General features: G+C 38.3%; 1 protein-coding gene across 1 annotated transcript in view; it reads left to right on the top strand.

Moving 5' to 3' along the window:
- Nucleotides 1–21323, top strand: part of SMARCAD1 (SNF2 related chromatin remodeling ATPase with DExD box 1) — a 40537-nt gene extending 19214 nt beyond the window's left edge. The window contains exons 7-24 of the mRNA XM_021550316.3: nucleotides 1016–1105; nucleotides 1733–1817; nucleotides 3280–3671; nucleotides 8650–8852; nucleotides 10040–10130; nucleotides 11332–11431; nucleotides 12913–12972; nucleotides 13183–13258; nucleotides 13694–13829; nucleotides 14880–15017; nucleotides 15330–15425; nucleotides 15851–15968; nucleotides 16220–16341; nucleotides 17443–17631; nucleotides 18493–18611; nucleotides 19497–19679; nucleotides 20349–20458; nucleotides 20762–21323. Coding sequence (XP_021405991.1) covers nucleotides 1016–1105; nucleotides 1733–1817; nucleotides 3280–3671; nucleotides 8650–8852; nucleotides 10040–10130; nucleotides 11332–11431; nucleotides 12913–12972; nucleotides 13183–13258; nucleotides 13694–13829; nucleotides 14880–15017; nucleotides 15330–15425; nucleotides 15851–15968; nucleotides 16220–16341; nucleotides 17443–17631; nucleotides 18493–18611; nucleotides 19497–19679; nucleotides 20349–20458; nucleotides 20762–20823 — 2370 coding nt within the window. The 3' untranslated portion in view covers nucleotides 20824–21323. The remainder of the gene's footprint in view (nucleotides 1–1015; nucleotides 1106–1732; nucleotides 1818–3279; nucleotides 3672–8649; nucleotides 8853–10039; nucleotides 10131–11331; nucleotides 11432–12912; nucleotides 12973–13182; nucleotides 13259–13693; nucleotides 13830–14879; nucleotides 15018–15329; nucleotides 15426–15850; nucleotides 15969–16219; nucleotides 16342–17442; nucleotides 17632–18492; nucleotides 18612–19496; nucleotides 19680–20348; nucleotides 20459–20761) is intronic.
- Nucleotides 21324–23118: the final 1795 nt, after the last annotated feature.

Raw genomic sequence — 23118 nt, 5'->3', positions numbered from 1 at the left:
GCAATGCTCCACCGGACCTGGTTTTATTTATCAACTTGATTTTTTTTCTTAACAATTTCATTACAATTAAAGGGGGAAGGGTTAGAAAAAACCAAACTTGGAATATGGATTTTTGGAACTCATTCTAGAAAACCGTAGTAAGAACTTGCAGGGTTTTTTTCTTAATCTTGCTTTTCCATGTGGTTCCTAAGACCAGAGCATACTTGGGCAGCTCTTCTATGAACTGTAGCTGCTGTCTTAGTGACGTTAAGGCTCACTGAGGAAAGTAATAATGTCCTCTGTTACTCAGACTGCCTCTGGGTGATCCGATTTGTACTCTTTCAACAAAGTAAATGCTGGTATCTCTTATGTAGACAAGTAGCTCTGTAACCACTTTGCATTCAAAGCTCTAGGAAGAAACTTGTGTAGTTCTTTGTGGTGAATACAAAGCAGAGCAGCTTTTGGCCCATGGAAGTTTTAGCACTTCTTAAATTCAATTTTGCCAGGCTGGTTGTAGCTGTTACGGAGAGAAACTATTGTTAATGAAAAGTCCTACCAGTTTTTGATATGACTGTGTGATGCTGTGACATAATACGTGTGGGTTTTTTTACCCATAAATTTTAATATAAACTTACCATTTAACATGTTTGTAGGCTGTGGTGTGTTAAACACCACATGCTTAGTAAGCTAATCTAATCACCAACCCTGATATCTTCTGCCTTAAGTATCATCCAGCATTGCTAATGACTTTTGATTTTAAAGCAAAACAAGCTAGACAGTTCTGAATTTTTCTTATTTTGGTATGTAACTTTGCACTGTGTATGCTTATCAAGTAAAGAGTCCCAGTTTTTCATGACTGAAGACATTACCTATATTTGTGAAAGTTTTGGTCTTTGATCATAGACTGTTGTCTAGCTTGAAATTGTTTTAAATGCCTTTGTCATTTAGAGTATCTCTTTGAGGATAAACAATGGTTTTCTTCTGTTTCTATAACTGTAATTAATATTAAACCTAATGGGTGCCTTTTTTAACATAGCTGGATGACTCAGAACCCAAAAGACAATGGGAGAGGCAAGAGATGCTTGTGAAGAAGTTGCAAAGTACATTCCCTGGATTGGATAAGGAGGTGAGCTGATGTCTCCCTATGGCACATCAGGTTTTGAGCTCTTAAAAAAACTGCAGCTGTTGATAGTCCATATGAAACAGTTCTTTTACCGACAGCACTTCCAGAAAGAGCCCAGGGTAGGAAGGCTTTTACTGTTGCTGCTTTTAGAATGTAAATTGTCCTGAGCTGAGAGCTGTGGGATGTGGTTAGGACTATTTGGAACTTCTCTTCCTACATTTCTTGCCCTATGACAAGCCTAGCATAGTCAAATTTGATGACTTATTATAAAAATGCAAGAGGAAATGATCCCTCCCTTTCTTACTCTTCTCCCCCAGACTGCTAAACATATTTAGCACTTGATATTACCTTAGTACCTGATGGTCCTCAGTGGCTACTCGAGCCCTTTCAGTACTGTGCTTGAAATTGTTGGAAGCAAAGCTTGTCCATGTGTGTTCTTACACTTTTGAAAAGTGGAGTGCAGCTCTGCCTAAACTAAGTGTACAAAGAAACTGAAGGGTCTTCTCATTTTGTTTTCCATTTTTTTTGAATAGTCTGATTTACAGGGGGTTTCTTTGATTGACATTACTAGGCACAGATATTTAGCTTGCTCTTATCTCACCACAATGCAAATGTCTTATTTTTTACTAGGAACTGAGAGAGGTACTTGAGGAACATAACTGGGTGTTTCATGATGCACTGGAGGCCCTGAAAATATTTGCAGACGACGAGGAGGGTAAAGACAGATTTATAATTCATTTTATCCAATGACAAAACAGACTTGTAATGCAAATATTTTTGAATGTTCAGCAATGACAGTCCTGACAGCACCATGCCTAGAAACCTGCAGTTTGAAATCCAGTATTACAGGGTGGATAAAAGAAGGAAGCTAAATTTTTCTATATTTCTATTTTTGCTCTCCAACTAGGGATAAATATCTTTGCCCTGCTAATACGTATAGGTATAAAAAGTTGTAATTACCTATGGGTATCTCTTAAAATATATTTTGGTACATGTCAAAGCTGATACATGCTCCTCCCTTCCTGCTTGCTTTAAAAGAAGTTTGTTTTTTAACTGCACTATTTGTAAATTACTAGTTTCCAAACCAGTAATTGCAAATAACTGTGTAGGTAACAAGTATTATATGCTATTTAGTCAATTTTAAATGTATTCTAGGAGAGCAACATACTAGAAGCAGGCCTTGAATTATGCAACCAGTCTGTAAATCCCAGTACTTTAAATGTGGCAGGGAGCAAACCCAGTGATTCCAAGTAAATCTGCAAGTTATAACTTAAGTCCTATTTAATGAGTTGATTATTTTCCAGTGTGTTACACAGCTGTCAGATATGTACATGTTTTGCTGTATCAGCTATTTAAGTGTTCTTGGGACAGGGTAGTGTTCTTAATTGGATTCTTTACAAGTGGAGAGAGCTAACAGTGTTCAGGAAGTTGTGTCCTTGCTGCTGCTTCTGAGAAGGCAAATGTCAGGGTTGGACTCAATCAGCAGCAAGCTGGGATGGGAGAGAAGAGAAACTTTGTACTGCAAGTGCTCTCTAGCAGTGAAGGAATCTAAACCCTTACAAGGCACTTCTGAAAATTACTTGCTTGCATTCAGTTAAATACCTTCTGTCTTATTTTAAGGCAGCTGAGTTATTTTGGTTGGAGATGCCTCATTATTTGAGGGGTGTTTTTAGCAAATGCATGTTTTCATTGTTCCACCCTGAATCATGTACTACAGTGCACTGAAATGGAAAAAATGTATCATTTTCTTGGTGAAAGAAGGCTTGTTTTCTCAAGTCAGCAGAAGTAATATCTGCAGTCAGGGTCAGTGGGACCAGTATCTCATCTTAAGTTCTCATCAGAGTTCTTAGCTGTTTGCTCTAATTCTGAGCTTCTGCAGCTCACAAATATTGCATTATGTTGATCATCTGTATTTTAAGATACTTGAAACTTTCTGCTATTTGAGTATTATACAAATGAGCTTTACTTACCTTGTACTCGCAGTTAGAGCTATTTACATATTTTATACAGATTTGCTTTTCTGTTCTCTTAGGATCACCTGCTTTGAGTTCTTGTATATTAAATATCAGAACTGTGTTTTATAGAGCTGTAGGTTTTATTTTGGAAGAACAATTTGTGTTTTCATCAGCCCCATACCAATATGCATTGACTTGTTACCTTCTGTGTTGCATGCGTAGGTATGGAATTTCCTCCCAAAAGGAATGTTGCTGACTGGACCGAAGCCTCTACTAAAACCCAAAGCGAGGAGAGTAAAGATAAGGTGAAACAGAAAGCTTCTGAGAGAGAGCAGAATGGCTTTCAGAAAAAGGACAAAGTCAAAAGGAGCATTTGGAGTGCTGAGAGAGAAACAGAACATGTGGAGGATGAGTCCTCTTCTGAAGACGGTGGAAGCTCCCTGGATGAGGACTACAGCAGCGGTGACGAAGTGATGGAGGATAGCTACAAAGCGAAAATCCTCAGCTTCCTGCAGGATGCTTCCCTGAGTGAACTGACTCTGATTCCCCAGTGTTCTCAGAAAAAGGCTCAGAAGATAATAGCGCTCCGGCCCTTTAACAGCTGGGAGGCTCTGGTAGGTCTGCATTCTTCCTTTCCTATCCCCTGCCTGCCTAGAGTCAAGGTGGCTTCAGCCTAGGGAGGCTTAGATGGGTGGCCTTATCCTCATTAGGCTGAAATGCTATGTTCCTCCTAAGCCAATAGCATTTCAAATAGTGTCATATGACCTGATTTTGAATGAATTAAGGGGTGATTTTTCTGGAAAACTCAAGCTGATTGGCTGACATTACTGTCACTCACTCTGTAGCATAGAAAGTTGGTTGATTTCGCTGCAGAAGGAGAAATTAGAGCTTTCACTTGAGAAGGAGGTGTTTGCTAGCCTGTTCTGAGCCCCTGTAGCTGAAAACCCATGCAGGAGGGAAGAATGGGGCAGGACCTTTACTGCAGACATTTGTGCAGCAGCAGCAGCAGCAGCAGCTTCCAGGGTTGCTCCATGATTGAAGAAGCCAGCATGGATATTTTCAGTTTCAGGCAAGAAATGGTCATTCTCTTTTTTTTCTTTTGTGCTTTTATTCTACTTCAGCTTAGTGTCTAGCATGGTTTTGCTAGCTGAGCAATGCAGCCATTTTTAGTGGAATGAGCTGCCGTTTTTATTAATGAAAGGTAAAGCATCAGAAGGCTAAGCCACAATCCACCACAGAAGGGAAAACAGTGTCTTGTTGGTAAGTACATTATCTACTGTCGCTTTGTTGTTACTTTCAGATGTTTACCATGGCTTGTTTGTAGACTTCACATTTCATACAGTTTTAACTGCAAGACCTCAGACCTGCTAAGAGCAATGTCCTGGTAAGAAATTTGAAATGCATTACAGCAGATTCTTGATTTAATTTTTTAGTGCTTTGGATTTTAAAGCAGTAACTGTGCACAGGCCTTTTAACAGAATAATTTGGTGTTTTTTTATCAGTGTGCCTTCTGAACCCCCCTACTGATGTATGCAAGAACTTTTTCAATATCTGTAAAGCAACAACATTTATTATTCAGTGTGTGAAATATATTACCACAAAAGAATAAGGGATACTAAATCGAATTTTAAGAAAAAAAAGCGATCTTTGTGTGTTGTGTTGTAAGGGGAGGGGGGAAGACAAGAGGACGATATGTGAAAAAAAACAATGTACTGGTATGCTGCAAAAGAAATCCGTTTTGCCCCAAGCCTTTGGCTTCTCACAGAACATCTGTCATACATCTATTACTTTCTAAACTTGTTGGATTTTGTCTGAGCTTAATTCTTTGCAGAAGTATTTGCTACAGGGCTCTTCTCCTTTTCTATGTTAAATATTTTACAGTTAAAAAAACGCTGCATGGGCCTGTTTGCATTCAGAATTTGTCTTTCACAGATTGCTGCTGTCAGCAGCCACATGTTTATGTAGTATTGTGAATACTTGCCCAGAGTAGAAGTGGTTTGCAGCAGATTTTAGCAGATGTTTTATATCAGTGTGGATTTAATTGTTTATAAAGATTCAGTAGCTCAGTAACCTAGTGTTTTTCCTACCAATTAAATAAGGATGGTTAGAATAATGGGGAGAGCCGATTCAGTTAAAGCATTAAAAAAATTGGTTTAGTTTTGAATCTCTTTACTGTAATGGTATCTTGTGTAACACAATGTGAAGTACAAGTTGTTACCACTTGTTCATTATTAGAATTAAGGAAGATATTAAGACTCTCAGTCTGAGATTAAAACTAAAGCCTACTTATTTGTAAATTGGATGTTTTATTCCAGGAAAATATAAATGAGATTGTCTTTTTTATTCTACATGAGTTTTTTTAAGTTGGACTAAGCTATTTTGTTTCAAAGAGGATTTAAATTAATTTCATAAGCTCATAAGGTTAATAAGAGCACTTGGAAATACTCTTTGAGGTTGACATTTCAAGTGTTTAACGCATAGGAAAACATTTACTAGGCAGGGTTGTCAAACTAAAAGGAGAGAGCTGAAATTGTCGTTGCTCACAAAGATTAATTCATTTGGCAGTTTAGAAATGCTTACACTGTAGGTCAAGTACATTTTCCAGGAGGAAACCTGGAACCTTTTCTTAATATCCAACGTCAACTTTCCCTGGCACAGATTCAGGCCATTTCCTCATGTGCTGTCCCTAGTCACCACAGTGAAAAGATCTCTGCTCGCATCTCTGGTTCCCCTTGTGAGAAAGTTGTAACTGCAGTGAGGTCTCCCCTCAGTCTCCTGTGTTGGCTTCTCACCCATCTCTCACCTGTTTGCTTTGAGATCCCGATGATACCCCACTGGCATACATTGTGGGCCAGCAGACAACATGATTACTTTCCTTCATGGAAGCACTTCTGGGCACCAATTGCCCTTCCTCCTCATCTTAACTCCTCTATAAAACTTGCTGGCGTTTAATTATATTTTAAGAGTGCTCTCATTTCCCAACTGTGGAATTGCCCAGTGTTGGAAATGGCAGCACTCAGTGCTGTTTCTCAGCAGAGAGGCTGTGAGCACAGTCACATAAGGGGCAGTACCTGCCTGCTTTCACTGTGTGCCAAGAAACGAAAGCAGAGCCTAGACTGGCTCCCAGAGGAGCTGAGCTGAGCTTTTGGGGTCTGGGTTGGTTGCACTTTTCTGCTTCTTCTGGTAAATGTGGGAGAGGAACTGGATAGGGTTTAATGCTGTTCAGTTTCTTTTTTTTTTTAGGTGTATAACTGTTACCTGTTTGGATTCCTTTTAGTGTAAAAACATATGTATTGGTGTGAGACTTGCTGTATCCTCTCATTTTTGTTATTCACAGTATTACTCTATCACAAAATACGCTGTCTTACTTAGCATTTAAAGCCTTCATGGTCTACAGAAATTCTTACACAATACACACAAGTTAAGCAGATGGGAAGTGTTACATTGAAATGCTGACACAAGTACATCCCTTTTAGGGGAATGGGAGAACTGAGCTGTCAGAGGTGAATGTACTTGTCCGTCATATTCGGTACACTGCAGCAGTATGAGCTAGGAGGTACAGACTCAAAGGCGAGCAGCTCCACCTTTTTTGTCAATTTGTTTACCTGCACGTGTACAAACTGCCACAACAACCAAACTCCAGAACCACATTGCACCAAAGCCAGCTGAAGGAAGCAGCAAATGCATCAAGTTAGCAATGGGAAACTGCTTACAGTGGAATGATCGAGGCTGAGGCTGACATTCACCCTTAGGCATTAAAGGGAAAGCCTTCATCATCTTGCAAGTGGTGTAAAGTAAGCCCAGCTAGAGTGTGCTGTTGTGGCAGTTTCAAGTGTGCTGGGAAAACTCATGGGTTCAGTTTCCATGATGGTCTCACATTTTTGGGGCTCATTTGAAAAAAGCTGAACTTGGGAGGATGTCAGAACCTCGAGAAAGTAAATGCCACCCATGCATCTGCTTTGAGTTCTGAGCAGGGTAACACCCTGTGTTTCACATGCAAACCAGTGGCTAAAGTGTTTCTTGTTGCAACTTGGATGTGGATGTTAATGTGCTGACATGAAACAATACAATTTCTGTTAATAACAGATGGCTCAATTCTCCACACCTTTATTTATGGATTACAGGATTTCTATTCATGCCAACCAAAGCTTTAGTCATCAAAACAAATGTTGAAATTTTGTAGGGACCTATTAAAACTGTGTTCTTTTTTGTTTCTAAATAGAGGTGTCTATTTAGAAAATTTCTTTACAGGTGTTGAAATGTGCCCCTTAGCCTGGTCTAACCTATGAGTGTTGGTAAACTTTCTGGGGTTTGTTTAAAAAATACAAAAAAAAAAAGCATACCCCCAAACTGTAATTACCTCACTCTCTTTATTGTAAAGATATTTTTCTAATGAAAGCTGTTTTCAAATTTTATTTTTAATCTGGTTATAGTCTCCACCTTAACAAAACTTGCTTTTACTCTGCAATGTGGCAATATTGGTGAGTTACTTAACATGTAATAGCTGGATCACTCCTGTTTTTATGGAAGGAATTCTTGGAGGATATATATATGAAGTCTTGTGCTAAATTTAGATTTTAAGGTCTAAAATTCAGAAAAATCTGTGTGAAAACTACTTCTGTTTTAATACAAGAATGCTGAATCCAAAGCAGCTTGTATTCTTCAATTCTTTAAATCCATTAATAAACAATAAAAAGCCTGTTCTTTACAGTGAAATATGCATAACCACTCAAGAAAATAACTACAAATATGACTCCAGTTACTGCAGAAATATATTTAGTGGTAGGTTTTACACTTTCTGCAGGTGGCTCTATATGGAATTTAGGAGAAATCAATGGGCCTGAGGGGCCTGTTTTGATACAACTTGAGGCTGCTAGTCTCTGTCATGTAAAATATTCATACTGTGATGAAGACCAAAATTTAGAGGAAGGAGGTACACTGTGTGTATAGTGTGGACTTGAAGAAGCCAGTGGTGGAAGTAAGGCTTCTATGTGCTGACAGTACTTGGTGACCACAGAAAACCTGGCACAATGCTAAAGTTCACTTTGACTACCTTTGTGGTAGAGTTAAGTCTGGAACCAAGTAATGCTGAGCCCCAGACAGACCCATAACAAAATGTAGTAATCTTCATTATAGGCTCATATGTTTGCCTTGATACCTACATTATGCATCTTCTACCTTTAGTATCTAATAGGGTTTGTTTAAAAGGGCATCTCAATGAGAATGAGTGCCTTTTTTTCCTTCCTTGTGGGGTTTTGTTCTGGTAGTGTGCCTGGCCTTCAAAGCTGGCCTTTGCACTGTATTTTGCCTCCTGTTAAGGATTTTGAGTTTAAAGCACTTGTAGTTTGTTAGAAACTCTTCAGAGAATTTTTATCACTTAAGATTTCAAGTTCCGTAATTTGAGAAGCTGCAATGATGACCTTCAGTGTGGATTCACACATTTTGCAGAGGGCCAAGTCTTTGGAATTTTGAGAGAAGATTGGGATGCTGTTTCTGTCTCCTGCTTGAATTACTGCCTGCAGCAGCTGTGGATTTTCATTGCAACTGCTATTACCAATGTTCATGGACTTTTTTTTTATTATTATTTTGCAGTTTACTAAAATGACAAAGACTTCTGGTTTGTCAGAAGATATAGTGTGGAACTGCAAGATACTACTGAAGGAGAGGGATGTGGTTCTAAAGCTTATGAATAAATGTGAAGATATTTCCAATAAACTGACAAAACAGGTAACCAGGATTACTAGAGATGGAGAATGTGGATGGAACATAGAGCAGCCCTCCATTCTGAATCGCAGGTATCTCTTGTTTTTATACTTTAGAAGGGTGTTGGACACTAAGGTGTGCTTGAAGACTGGGATTTTCAGAACTGTAGTCTGAAAGTAGAGTTGCAGATTTTTTGATACTTAGTAGCTCTCAGTGAGCTGGGTAGTGATGTATAACACCTTATAGAATCTAACAGATTTTTTTAAAGTGTATCAGGAAAGCTGGTGGGCAGGATCAGAGCATAAAAAATTAGAACAGCGTTTTATTTCCTCCAATTTCTGGTGAATGTAACAACCAACCTTAAGCAATGGAATCATGAGTTGTCAACTTATTTCAAATAAAAACCAAAGCAAACCTGTGTCTGCAATGGGGGACAGATTTCAAATAGGATTTCATTGCAAAAATGCCAAGTTGGAACAAATCTGAGCAAACTGGGCAGGTTTATCAGACGGATGAAAGACATTTGTCAGGAATTTCAGGTGTACCAAGTAATTTGAAACTCTGTATCCAGTCGTAGTGGCAGCTGGGGTGTGTTGTGGGCAAGGATTTCTTTCAGAGAGTTAAATTGGCAAGGACCTCCAAATGGATATTAGGAGGAATAGATATGGATATAGTTGAGGGTATTATTCTAAGGGTTAAGAAATGTAGGGTTGTAGTGGGAATGGCCAAAGTAGCAGCTAGAATTCCAGCTGGAAGCAGAAGATTCTCAGCTGTGTGAAATAAAACCTGGCAGGAAACAGGAAGTCTTAGGAGGAAGGATGTCAGTGATGCTTCTTCTTTGGAAGAAGCGCTAAACTGGATGACTTGCTGTTGAGTGTGTTTTGGTAGGTTATATGTTTGGGTTTTTCTTTGGTGCTAATACAAACAGTAATTGTACAACAGTACAAAATCAGGGATGTGACTGCAAAATGCCACTTAATTCATTGTGTAGTTTAGAAATTAGTAGTTCTGTAACTGCTTTTATCTGGTTGTGTGTCACTGATGATAGAAGAGAAGTATTTCTTGTGTCACTCAGATCATTTTAGGTCTGTGAAAATGCAGATAAGCAACTCAGCTTGTGTACAGGTGACTGATAAAGAAACTTGTATTTTTCACTACATAAAGAAGTCTGGAGTGCATTAAAATAAAGCCAGTGTTAAACCTGCCATAAGTGTAAATAAAGTTGTGTTTTATGGAGAAACAAATAAAAGGTGGTAATAAGCTTGATTGTTCTTAACAGTTTGAAACTGAAGCCATATCAGAAGATTGGTTTGAACTGGTTAGCACTGCTGTATAAGCACAGATTGAATGGCATCTTGGCTGATGAAATGGTAAGTATCAAACTGCTTATTTTAGAATCGTTAAAATTTTGCAAGAAAGAGCCTGTTAAATCCTTGCCTAGAAACCTCAGCAAGATAAGTAATCCTAAATTGCAAACAGATTTCCAAGATCTTAGAAGCTGCTGAACTCCTTTCCATTTGGAAATTAAAGGTAGCCTAAGATTCTTGAGCACTTAGAAGTTACATGGTGTCTTCTGATGCAATGGAACCGGTTTCTACCACAGCAGTTATTTTCAAACCATTGAGTTTAACAGCTCCTTGCTCAAAATATAATTTGTTCTACTTATCCTCCATTTAGTGTAGTGAGCCCCATTTCTTTCTATAGTTTTCTCCATTTCTTCGTTTCCAAACAGGCAGATAACGATACAGGAAAAACCAAGTGGGTGGTAGAAGCCTTCTCTGCTTCTCCAGAAGAAGCATTTCCACCATCTCTTGTCATGACACTCCCCAACAACTTTGAGCTAAGAGAGACAAACTTATGGGTTTGAGGTTTTGTTAAATGCTGACAACTGCCTGTAGTTGTACAATGGAAAAAACTTACTGATGCAGCTGCTGAATTTGTGGTCTGTTGTTTTTAATCCTGGCTGCTGTTGTGACTTCTGATGAACCATGAATGAACACACTGCTTTGCCTTACTGTGATTTAGGCAGTGTTTCTCAACTTCTGTATGTTTCATGTTAGTAAGAATATGGGTGCTTTGTGGTAGATGCATAAAATTTAATTCATGATGCAGAAAACAGGAAAAGTGAGTGTTGGTGGAAATGTAGGCTTATGTTTAATCTGATTCTCATATTAAATTCCACTTCAGAAATAGCTGGAATACTCTTTGTACAACTGGATCAAATGGAAATAAGCATTTAGTTTCCAAGTAATCATTTTTCTGCACCATTGGTTCAGGAAGGTAAATTTTTGGAGATTATTTGAGGGATGAACTTGAACTAAAATGAAAGACTTCATTAATTGAAAAGATCAATCTTTGTTCATTTATTGAGCCAAATGATAATGAAGTTTGACTGAGGTTGTACTTAAGAAGGAATCGTCTTCTGTAAAATTGGTTAATCAGAACAAATTTTCTAATCAGATTTCTCATCTTTACTGGGCCATCACTACACTGTAATTTTCTTATGAGTTCAAAACTATTTTATGTCATGCAAATTGTAAATTTTGTTTAAATGGATTTATTTTCTCTTAGGGCTTAGGGAAAACAATTCAAGCTATTGCATTTCTGGCTTATCTTTACCAAGAGGGCAATAAAGGTCCCCATTTGATAGTTGTACCAGCTTCAACATTAGGTAAGTTACAACCTTCAAAAATATTTTTATTAGGGGAAAAAAAACCAAACCAATCATGGACGTATTATAAAGGAAAGATAATTTAATGAAAGAAACTTTGATTTGCTTATGATGGTACTCAGCTCCTTAAGTCATTTGAATTGGAATGCAGACCATACTTCAGGCATGCTTGTTCTGCATTAATTAGACTTAGCATGGAACCTTTTTAGATTATCTGTCTGCTTCAAAAAAAATGAAGCTGCTTGTTATAATCTGAACTTGTGTAGCAAAGTTGTTTTTTTACTTATTGAATATTGGCTGAACTTGCTAGTCTCCAGGCTGTGCTTAGGGTTAAGTTTCATGACATTTTAAACATTCACTGTCTTTTTTCGTGTTTACTGCATGGCATCTATCAAAGCAGATGAAAATCCTAAAATGATGAAGTTGTCTTTTACTTGTGTGTTCTGATTGTTTTATGGCCTCAGTTGAAATTGGAAAGAGTATAGTGGAATGAAATGTTAGCAAAATGGATGAGATTGAGCAGAGAATGGTTCCTGATGGAGTAAAATTTGGATTTGTTGAATGATGGGGGAAGTAATAAGATGAATTTAGAAAGTAAATGCTGCTTTTAATATAAAATACTTATTTGGCTTCAGAAATTTCTCTAGATGCATCAGAAAAGTTTCCAGTTATACAATTTCATTTTGAAATCCTCATTTTTAGTGTGCTTTCAAACTTCATTGGAACCCACTTTTTAAAACAACTCTTAATAATTCATATATTAGTTAAAACCTGAGGCGTACGTAAGTACGTGAACAAAGGTGCTTTTGTGAGGTTAGTCTTAGAGTCCCAATTGTAGAGGCAGGTTGGCAATGCCTGGGCAGTGCAGTCTGCTGGCAGTTTTCCTGACATGTTTCCAGAGCTGTCTTCTCACCCCTGACCTGCGGTCCCTCCCCTTCCCAAGTGGCATTTAGCAGCATCCCCCTTCTGCTGTGGTTTCGAGTCAGCATTTGTGTTGGCTGTCAAGCAGCTTCCCCTGGGGCACAGCAGTGTTGCCTGTGGCCACTGTGGTGCTGCACACCTGGAGCTGCACAGCCGGGACGTCAGGCCTCTGCCTGCTCCCAGAGGCACTGTCTCTCCTGGTGATATACTTCTGCAGGCAAGTACTGACAGATTAAGTGATTTGCTTTCTGGGGATTTAACTGTCTAGGGAAGAAACCAAGCTACAAAATTACACATTGTATTTATTTCACACAGTGGTTACAGATGGTGCAGGACCTGTTTCTGCAGGAGTTTGAAGAGCAAACTAGTTGAGTTACTAAAGCTCAGTTGGGGTTGACTCAGTTTCTTACTTATCAGTTTTCCAGTATTAAGATGAAATGTCTCTTAACCTTCAGGAGAATTTAAAGGGATTTGCATTAAAATCAGATGCTGAGGTATGAAACAGCAAGACATAATAAAGTATAAATGACTTGGGTTTTGTTTTAATGTTGTTTTTACAGATAACTGGATAAGAGAAGTTCATCTGTGGTGTCCTGAACTGAATGTCCTCTTTTACTATGGTGAGGAATCTAGTTAAGAAATTAATCCAGTAATGCAGTTGCTTGCATGGCCAGTGTAAGAAAAGACGAATTGGTCATGGCAGTGCCGTTATAAGACAGTTGTTGAAGTACACAGGTTTATTGAGGAGTGATTTCTCTGCAGTGTCTTTAATTGTTACATGCATATAAGTATATATAATTGTAGTCATTTTATGTTTTGTCTTTCTTTAGGATCCCAAGAAGATAGGAAACATCTCAGGTTGGACATTCACAATAAAGTAGTTGATTTCAATGTGATTGTGACTACGTAAGTACAGTTAAAACACTACAAATGGGAGCTTTAGTGAGGTCCTGCTGACCTCTAGTGGTACAAGAAACCAAACAATTTTAGGAGTTGGGTTTCGGATAATAGTTAACTAGGGTTTTATGATTATGTAAGAGATGCTGTGTCATAGGTGTTTTAGATATGTGTCTGTCAGCATGTATATTACAGATAATATTACATTGTAATAAACTTCAGCAGATTTTTAGCAAGTGTTATTGAGAGCATTGGCTTATCAAGTAAACTGAAATAATTTGCCAGTAATAAACTGTGTTGTGGTTAGTTACTTCCAGGGTGTTTTACTGCCCCTCATGTACTTTCTCCGTAACTCTTAATGATATTAGAGAATTTAATTTGATTGTCATAACAGCACATTCATTTTCATAGAGACTTCATGCAAGTGATATTTGTTTCTGACAGATACAACTCTGCAATGAGCAGCTCAGATGATCGAGGACTGTTCCGCAGGCTGAAGCTTAACTATGCAATTTTTGATGAAGGTCATATGCTCAAGAACATGAGCTCTATCCGCTACCAGCACCTCATGACAATTAATGTAAGAAGTTTAATTACTCCTGGGATAGAGGGGACAGCTCCTGGGTTTTGTGTTGAGTAGTTAAAAGCAGGGGGAAAATGGAGTATTAACTGTAACATTTAAATACATGTAACTTGAGAGGAACTACAACATGCAAGTGGATTTAAGTGTTGGTGTGATCTAAGGAGTGGATCCTGCACTGTGATCTCTTCTGGGACATAATCTCCCAAAGAAATGTAATACATTTCCTCTACCATCATTACAATGATGGTATTGCTTGAGTTTCAGTATTAAGCAAATTCCCAGTTACATCCCATAGTAGTAAAGATTTTAAATATGCTATTCTGATTACTTGTGCTAAAACCTTGTTGTACTTAAAGACTTGCTCTGCTACGGCTATGTCAGAAGAGCCAGCTTGAAAATATTTTTCTTGTGGCTTACAGCCTGAATAAGTGGAATTTTGAAAAATATTTGAGTACAGCTCTTTGTCTGAATATTTTGATCTAGCACTGTAGTATTTGTACAATAATAATAAACTTAAGATCACTTACTGCAATATACTTTTCAAGATCATATTTTCATCAATAGCCTTTTTTAAAAGCCAATCTTTAAAACTTGCTTGTACTTACAATTCAAAACTTAAGTACTTAAGTGCTTAAGTACTTAAGTGCTTAAGTACTGTATGACATTAGAGAACTTGATATGGGAGCAGCAATTAACATAGTCATCAGGAATACCCCAAAAAGAATACCCCAAACAATAAAAAAACCCACCAACAACGATAACCGAAACCAAGCCCAAACAGAGCAATCAAGCAGAAGCCTAATAGATCTAGGAATGATTTTTTAATTGTCTTAAATTTGATGCCCAGCTCCCCACAGATCTGTAAACAGTTTTGTTGACTTAAGAAGGAAATTATTCCATGAGTTCAAAATATATAATAAGTTTAAATAGTTATAATTTAAAGCAAGCTCATTTTCTCACTTCTCCATAGCTGTGGGGTTTTTTTTGCCAATAATATTTTTAGCCTAACAGATCTTTCTCATTGCTCTTTCCACTTTGGACAAACAGGCCAAGAATCGCTTGCTGCTAACGGGGACTCCAGTTCAAAATAATCTGTTGGAATTGATGTCCCTCTTGAATTTTGTCATGCCCCATATGTTCAGCAGTAGCACTAGTGAAATTCGAAGGATGTTCTCTTCAAAAACAGTGAGTGCCATGAATTCTCTTCTTGAAAATAACTTTTATTTTTGCTAGAAGACTGCTATTGCTGCATAACTTCTGTTTTATTGGTGTCTTATGTAAAAAGGTAATGCGATTGTAAAAATCTAGAAAATTAAACAATTGAGTAAACCTTTTAAATTAAAATATCCTGTAACAGGATATCTTGGAATATTAATGGTCAGGTCAAGTATGTCTGTTTTGGTTGGGGTTTTCACCAGGTTAGAGAAGTTAAGGTGGTGGTGGTGTTACGGCTGAAAGCTTCACACTGCAATTGAATTCTTTCAATGTTTTCCTTAGAAAACTGCTGAAGAACAAAGCATATATGAGAAGGAGAGAATTGCACATGCAAAGCAGATAATAAAGCCATTCATCTTGAGAAGAGTAAAAGATGAGGTAACCTTTTATCTTTAGAATGATGGGTTTGTTTTATCAAAAAGCCTGATAATCTCTGAGACCAACACTATAATATGAGATGAAATTACTGGTCTTAAAAAATATTAATGGGCACTTGCAGACTTCAGTGGTCTGAAGGGGGTAATGCTGATTAGCAGGGGAGTAGATCCCAAGTATTGCATATAACAAATACCATTTCATTCACTTCTGGAGTGTGCAGACCATGTTACCTGATGGGGAGGTTGATGTTATAATCTATGTCAGGACCTGAGTTGAATTGCTGCCTGAGTTAGTGAAGTTGCAAGTGATGAAAGCAGCTGGCATGAGGAGAATTAACAGATTATCATAACAGCTACAAGACAATGCAGAATTACTGATGGTTCACAACAGTACAGGTTTTATCTGGTATCATTTGGTTTTGTCAGGTCCTTAAACAGCTACCTCCCAAAAAAGATCTCATTGAACTGTGTGCCATGTCTGAGAAACAGGAACAACTCTACTCGGCTCTTTTAAACAAGCTCAAGAAAACCATTAACAGTAATGGTATGTAAGGACCTTGTTTCCTTGTGGATTTTATCATGCTGAGATGTATGTGGAATGTGACTACAGTCTTTGCTTTGTAGAAATGTTTAACACTCATAAACTGTCTATATCCCTTCTATGATTTTTTTTGAAGTTCAGGTAATAGGTAAATTTTCAGATTGAGTTCTTGCAAACAAAGATCTGCTGAGAGATAAAGGTGTTTCAGATGGTTCTTCTAAATAGTAGTACAAAGATGCCTTCTTTGCTTACAGAGAATAACTCCAATATGGGAAATGCAATGATGCAACTTAGAAAAATGGCTAATCACCCTCTTTTGCATCGTCAGTATTACACAAATGACAAGCTCAGGACAATGTCTACCCTCATGCTCAAGGTAAGGGGATTAGATTCAGAAGCAATCCTTCATTTCTCAGGATTTCTAATTCAAACTTGTTTCTTTGTGTGTTTTGTTGTCAGGCTTCCAGTCAAAAATGTCTTAATTCACTGTTGTTGCTTTTTATTTCTCTGCTTTTTATTTCTCTCTTTATTTTACTGTAGGTGTTGTAACACTGATTTTTCTATCATAAGAATGGAGCGAACAATTGTGGGTCTGCAGTCATCTCCTTTTCATAAACTCCGCCTTAGCACCTCTTCCCTCCACCCCAGAATTTAAAGCTAGAGTGTTTATGGAAAAAATCCTAGCTGGGCACTTGAGTTTAGTAGCTTTCTGAGTAGCAAGAACTGAGTAGTACAGAACTAAAATAGGGAAAGCCTAAGTATTGATCTGTTATGGATTTTTTAAAAAATGTATATGGGGTTAATGCCTGAGGAGCTTAGGGAAAATTGTTGCTGGTGTCTAAAATATATTAAAAAAAAAAAAATCTCATTGTGCTGCAGGTGCTCTAAAAAAGTTGGAGCTGGCTTTGAATATTCTTCAGCTTTGTTTTAAGTGAAGCCAGACAAGGCTGGGGAAGCAAGAAGTGACCCATTAGTTTATGAAGGATTTTTGTTCCTTTTTTACTCCCATACCATCGTACCGTCCAGATATGGCTTTTTCTTTCTTCCTGTCATGATACCCCTCTACCCACCCTACATCGTGGGCTGGGCTTTCCATGTCTTCTACCATCTATCCAAGCATTGGACCTCCCTTTTAGGGAATGTGTCTTCAGGGGAAGAGGTATCATTAAAGGGGTAAAAGGTCTTAGGGCTTGATGGGAAGTAGGTAATTGTTACGAAGGTTTAGCATATCCTTCTTAAGTGTTCGGCAGTATAAGTGCTTTAAGAGCTAAACCGCGAATGATCCTCACCTATAAACCTGAAGTTGAGAGTTCATCTTTTATTGCTTGCACTGCTTTCAATGCTTGCTTGCATTTGTCCACATCTAGGTTGTGTTATGTTTTTCTTGCAGAAATTATGGATGTTACTGTGTGGTGTTTTTGTTTAGTTTCTTGGTGAGATTGTGTATTGCATTATTTCCCTTCATTTTTGCTAATAGGAACCCACACATTGTGATGCTAACCCTGACCTTATCTTCGAAGATATGACAGTAATGACAGATTTTGAGCTGCATGTTCTTTGTAAGCAATATTCTCACATCAGTGACTTCACGTTAGACATGGATCAGATCCTGGATTCTGGGAAGTTTAGAGCATTGGAACGCATTCTCTCCAACCTTAAAGAGAAGGTATTGCAGATGGCTGAAGCTTTTTCCTGTCTAAAAAGTGGCTCTAAATAACTGGTTAAATTAATATCTGCCAGCTCTGTATGCAACCCAGTTGCTTTGCTGTGGAGTTTTACAATGTAATTTAGCGCACGGGCAGAATTGCAAAGCAGCACTTAAAGCTTTTAATGTGCAGTGCTGAGTATGCACCTCAATTTAGAGACAGCTGAAATAAATTTTCCCAGTTTTCCAAGTTTCAGAGTATTCATCCCAAGTTAACTACGCTATTAATATATGGGGTCCTGCATAATTTTCACACCTCATGGACTTGGACCTTTTTTTGGCAATTGAATAATTGTATTACATTAGAATAATCATGCATGTGTTAAGCCAGTGGAAAGGTAAGAGGAGGTTCCAGCTTGAAGTCCTGCCCTGAGATTCAGACAGGTTTATTTTGCAAATAAGCATATACCATATTCCTTCAGGGTATCCTGAATTTGTGCAGGTGGGTGCTGTGGATCTGACTATTTCAGACAAAATAGGGCTACTCTGTGCATTACATGAATTATTTAAATTTAAGTTTTGAATGAAAGTATTTTGATGTTTATGGATGATGTGATCTGTCATTTATGCATTTGTTTGAGTCACCTGAGTACAAAGTAATTAAAATATAACTGCAATAACAGACAGTGATTTAATGCAGCAGAATTACTGGATATGCAGTCTGCACTGAAAGTCAATCCTGACGATGATTTTCAGCTTGGTCTTTTATTTTGGAAAACAGGGATTCTATGAAAGTAAAATCACATATTTGCATCAATAAAGAATTACTGTTCTTCATAGTTGACGTGTTTCAAAATTTTTGCTTTGCTTTATCCTTTCCAGGGTGACAGAGTTGTGTTGTTTAGCCAGTTCACGATGATGCTGGACATCTTGGAAGTTTTGCTAAAACACTGGCAACATAGATACCTCAGGCTGGATGGAAAAACACAGATTTCTGAGCGGTATGTGACTCTTGCCAAAAATGAGAGAGAGGAAGCTAATGTGTTGGAAAGGAGGAGGTGACTTTGGACCCTTGCCTTTGTTTTCCAATCTGTAGAAGTCTGTGCTCACTGGACATTGACCATAGAAGGTGTTTAATGTTGAGTTTCAGATCACCTTTGTAAGGGTGAAGCTGAAAAATGATGTTTAGGTGGTGAGTCTAACAGTCTTACCCATGGGAATGAAGAATATGTGTCTTCAGCAGTTCCTGTTGTGTTTGATTTGTGTGTCACCATGTCATAACACCTGTAGCTATTCCTTGGAAGTAGAGAGTATCTCTTTTGCAAGAGGCAGATACACTCCTTTGTTTCTCTAGGACAAACCATTCTGTCTGTCCCTGCAGCTGAAAATGTTGCAATGCTTTTCTTGTTTGGGCTGAGCTGGTTTTCTGCCTCAATTTTTTTACGCATTTTCCTTCATTTCAAAAAACTGTCATTCTTGCTGGGGTGTTCGTTCCCATGTACAGCTGATGTCTGTTTCTGACCTTGCATTTGTGATTGGTACAGAAGATTGTCTTGAAGCAAAATTCATTCCCTGCCTCCCCATTTGTTTCATGTGTTCCAGTCTTCCATTGTCCTCCAACTGACTCTGTGTTCTGTGATCATCAGAAATCTTTTTCTAAGCTTGTTTCCACTCCTTGCTATCCATCTGTCACTCAGTATGTTTTTCTGGTTACTGCAGAGGACTGTTGGTACCCTTTTTCCTGCTGTGTAACATCTGTACTTTGGAGTTGCTGTGCAGTGCTGCTGTCCTCTTTTCCAAAAGATCATCCCAACTTCTGTGTTCAGCTCTGGAGCCAGTGTGGAGTGTTTTCCAAGCCCTGATGCATGGTGTCTTGTGTTCTGCAGGATACACCTGATAGATGAGTTCAATACAGATATGGATATATTTGTATTCCTTCTGTCCACCAAAGCTGGAGGCTTGGGCATTAATCTGACCTCAGCCAACGTTGTTATCCTTCATGACATTGACTGCAACCCTTACAACGATAAGCAGGCTGAAGACCGGTGCCACAGAGTGGGGCAGACACGGTAAAGCTTTTTTTACTTATAGTGCTTGGTTTTCTTGGAGGCAAGCTCTCAAAGGAGGCTAAAAGGACTGTATTTATGATTAAAAGTTTTAAGCAGAGACTTGTGTAGAGTAGCTCTGGGTTGCGTGGGAGCTAGGAACTGTAGTTGTCTTGGTCCATGTTGTTAGCAGAACAAACCTTTATTTACACTTTCCTCCTTTTCCTAGTTCACTATAAGTCTCAAACTGTGCATAATTCTCAAATTTCTGGTGCTGGGAACTATTCCAAGGTAGATCTGAAGTCTTTGGGACTGGCAAAGCTGTTTGTTCTCTTCAGGAGAATTCTAAGCTTTTAAGTGCCACCCTAACATAAAGACTGAAACCATAGAATGTGTGTAATTTTAGCTGTACTCAGTGGTAAAATGAAATTGAGGGAATTGGACTTGTTTATATTAATGGAGATTTTTATGACTGTTCAGATATTTGCAGTGGCTGGGAGTGCAAGAGAAAACATGTTTTCTTGCAATACAGAGCACAGTTATTCCAGAGAAAAATCTAGAAGCTCTTTGTATTGCCCTCTCATTCATTTCCCCATCGTTGCTTTAAATCCCAGCCAGCTGAACCAAGGTATAGCATCCTTCCCTTTTGCACTAATCCAAGCTAGGAAAATGGATTTTTATTGTGCTTTTCAGAGAAGTACAAGTCATAAAGCTTATTAGTAAGGGGACTATTGAAGAAACCATGCTAAAAATCAGCCAACAGAAACTGAAGTTAGAACAAGATATGACCGCAGCAGAATCAGGTAGGTGTCTTGCACATAATGATGTCCACTTAAGTAAATTAGAGCTGCAATATGTTACTCTGAAAAAACACAGTTCTTCATGCAGACAAGCCTTTTGTTGTTTGGGGTTTTTATATTAAACCAGAAAGATGTGTTTTTGCTGGTTGTTCTTTGATTTGACAGGAGGTGCCCTCTGAGTCTGACCCAGAAATCAGTGACCAAATCCTACAAACAGAGGATTTTTTTACTGTTTTGGGGACACGGGCTTTTATCTGTTTATGCGAAATATTTTAAGCTGTACTAATGCTTCTCTTTATTCCTCAGGAGAAGAAGGAAGCATTCCAGCAGATATAGCCACACTATTAAAAGCTTCATTGGGTCTCTAAAATGTAAATATGTTGTGAAATTTAAGGAAGAAATGTGATTAATTATCCCAAGGACTCTTACATTACTGTTGACCAGAAGTTTTATGAATGTTTATAACTTTTTGTAGTTTCTTTATTGTATTGCTCATGTTATTGAAAATTTTTAACACCAATAGCATTTTTTGATGCTTAAAAGCATAAATGGCCTAAATGTGCCAACCTCAGATGCTGAATAAAGATTTTACAGATCAATTTTTAAAATGGGGACCTAAGTAGTAAATTGTTTTAACAAATCTGCTACTGCTTAAGATTTGTCAGTATTTTTGTAATTATTTCTACCTCCAAATATATATATATATATATATATAAACTGTCTGTTTCACTGGATTCCACGTGTAAATTTTTTTATATGTGCCTTATTTGACAATGCTCAAGTCTGTTTCTGCTTGTTTTGGTTCATTTGACGTACCGTACTGGTTTTGTATCAACTTGTTCCAATAAAATTCCATACATTGACAAAATGTTTTCGTGGTTGTGGTGATTTGGGGCAGGTGAGGGGATGATAATGTGCATGTTAGAAATCAATTAGACAGCTCTCAAACCAGCTGGAACGTTCCAATTGAACTGACTTGGCTTTGTCCAGCAGTAATTAATTACCAGTGTGTCATTATACTCTAATTACAGTGGTGTGAGGATATTGATCATAAAAACAGAATTCCTGCCAAGTGGTTTGGTCAAGTCTATGAGTATTTTGGTCAACTGTGTATGATTTCTGCAAATTCAGAATGGGTGAGAAATTAAAGCTTTTCCTAAATGTGAACTAAACTGCTTGGCTTTTCCTAGATATGTTCTATGGCTGTGCTGTCAGTTCCAAAATGCACAACTGAAATAAGGTGAAGACGTACTGTATGGTTTGAGAAGGGATATGGGTAAGAATCAATTTTCTGTGCTTCTTTAATTCCACTGGTTCTGCTGAGCTACATAGTGGGATTTAACAAAGAACCACAGGTGTTTAATGCTACAGCTGATCAGGTTGTTTCTGTTGAGCATGATGCTGATCCAACTCTTATTCTATTGTACCTGCATGTTCTCACCTGCTTAGTTCAAATGTGGATTGAAATGAGATCCCTGCCCTCGTGTGGTGTTCTGGATGTGTGTGGGATCAGTTAATGCAGCCTGGAGAAGCAGTGGTTACCCCTGGGGTCAGTATCTGTCTTTAGGTGCTGTGGAACTCATGTGTTTCCACCTTTCTTCCTTGTAACTGTTTCTACTCTTTTTAGCTGGGAGTCTCAAGACACCTGGCTCCAGGTGGCCCTGTGTGAGCAGGAGCTTGGACCAGATGACCTCCTAATGTCCCTTCAACTATTCTATGGTTCTGTTTTTCTGACTGGGAAAGATGTACAGAGGGGAAAAAAAACCACAAAGCCACTCTCTAAGTCAGTTGCTGAAGAAGAGAGGAGTTTTGGGAGCTAAAGAAGGAAAAACGTATGAAGAGTCAGAGCAAAGCACACAAGGAGTTGCAAAGCGGGTGAAGATGGGAATGAGTAAAGGTTTCTTTCTGTTCTGACAATAACCTGAGTTGTCTTAGGGGTTGTTTGGTGTCACTTATGATTCAAAGAAATAATACTTGAGGTGGGAGGGGAAAGTAAATGTGAAGGGAAATACTTTCCCAACAGTGGCGATTTCCAGCAGGAATGTTATCCAAGTTTGTTGTAGTTTGTGTATTTACACCACACAATGGAGACCACTCACAAGCACTTGTCTCCCCTTGAGTTTGTGTAAACCACTTTGATCCACAGCCATCCACATTGCCAGGATTACCACCTGCCTTTTCTCCTGTCCTGGAAGAGCAAACCCTTCATTTGTTCTAAACCTGGTTGCCACCACCAACCCCCAGTTTGTGTCTCCTACTTATTGGTATAGATACTGTGCTGTTAAATGTTTTTGCAGGTGGTGTGTTTATGGGGAACTGGTGCTGGTGTGGGCACCAGCTCAGCTGTGCAACTGCTTTTGACTTGTTTTGGAGGTTTCTGTTTGGTTTTTTCGGGGGCACAGCATAAACCTCAAGCTTCTCAAACACTTTTTTCAAATCCTTGAATTTTATTGACTGAGTCTTTTTTTCTTTTTTTTTGTTTTTGCTTAGTGTCCCACACATTTGCCCTCTCCTTTTAAATTGCTTTCCTCAGACTGAAAGACTGCAATAGGCAAAATGTTGAGATTGCACCTCTCCATGATGATGCATTCACCTTTTCCCTTTGCGAGTGCACAAAACATTAATTGGTTTGATCAAGCACTGTGTTAGTAGAGGGGGAATGT

The sequence above is a fragment of the Lonchura striata genome, chromosome 4 (assembly GCF_046129695.1).
Source record: "Lonchura striata isolate bLonStr1 chromosome 4, bLonStr1.mat, whole genome shotgun sequence".
NCBI classification, from domain to species: domain Eukaryota; kingdom Metazoa; phylum Chordata; class Aves; order Passeriformes; family Estrildidae; genus Lonchura; species Lonchura striata.
Note: the sequence above shows the minus strand (reverse complement) of the source record. Positions and strands in the feature narration are given on the sequence as shown.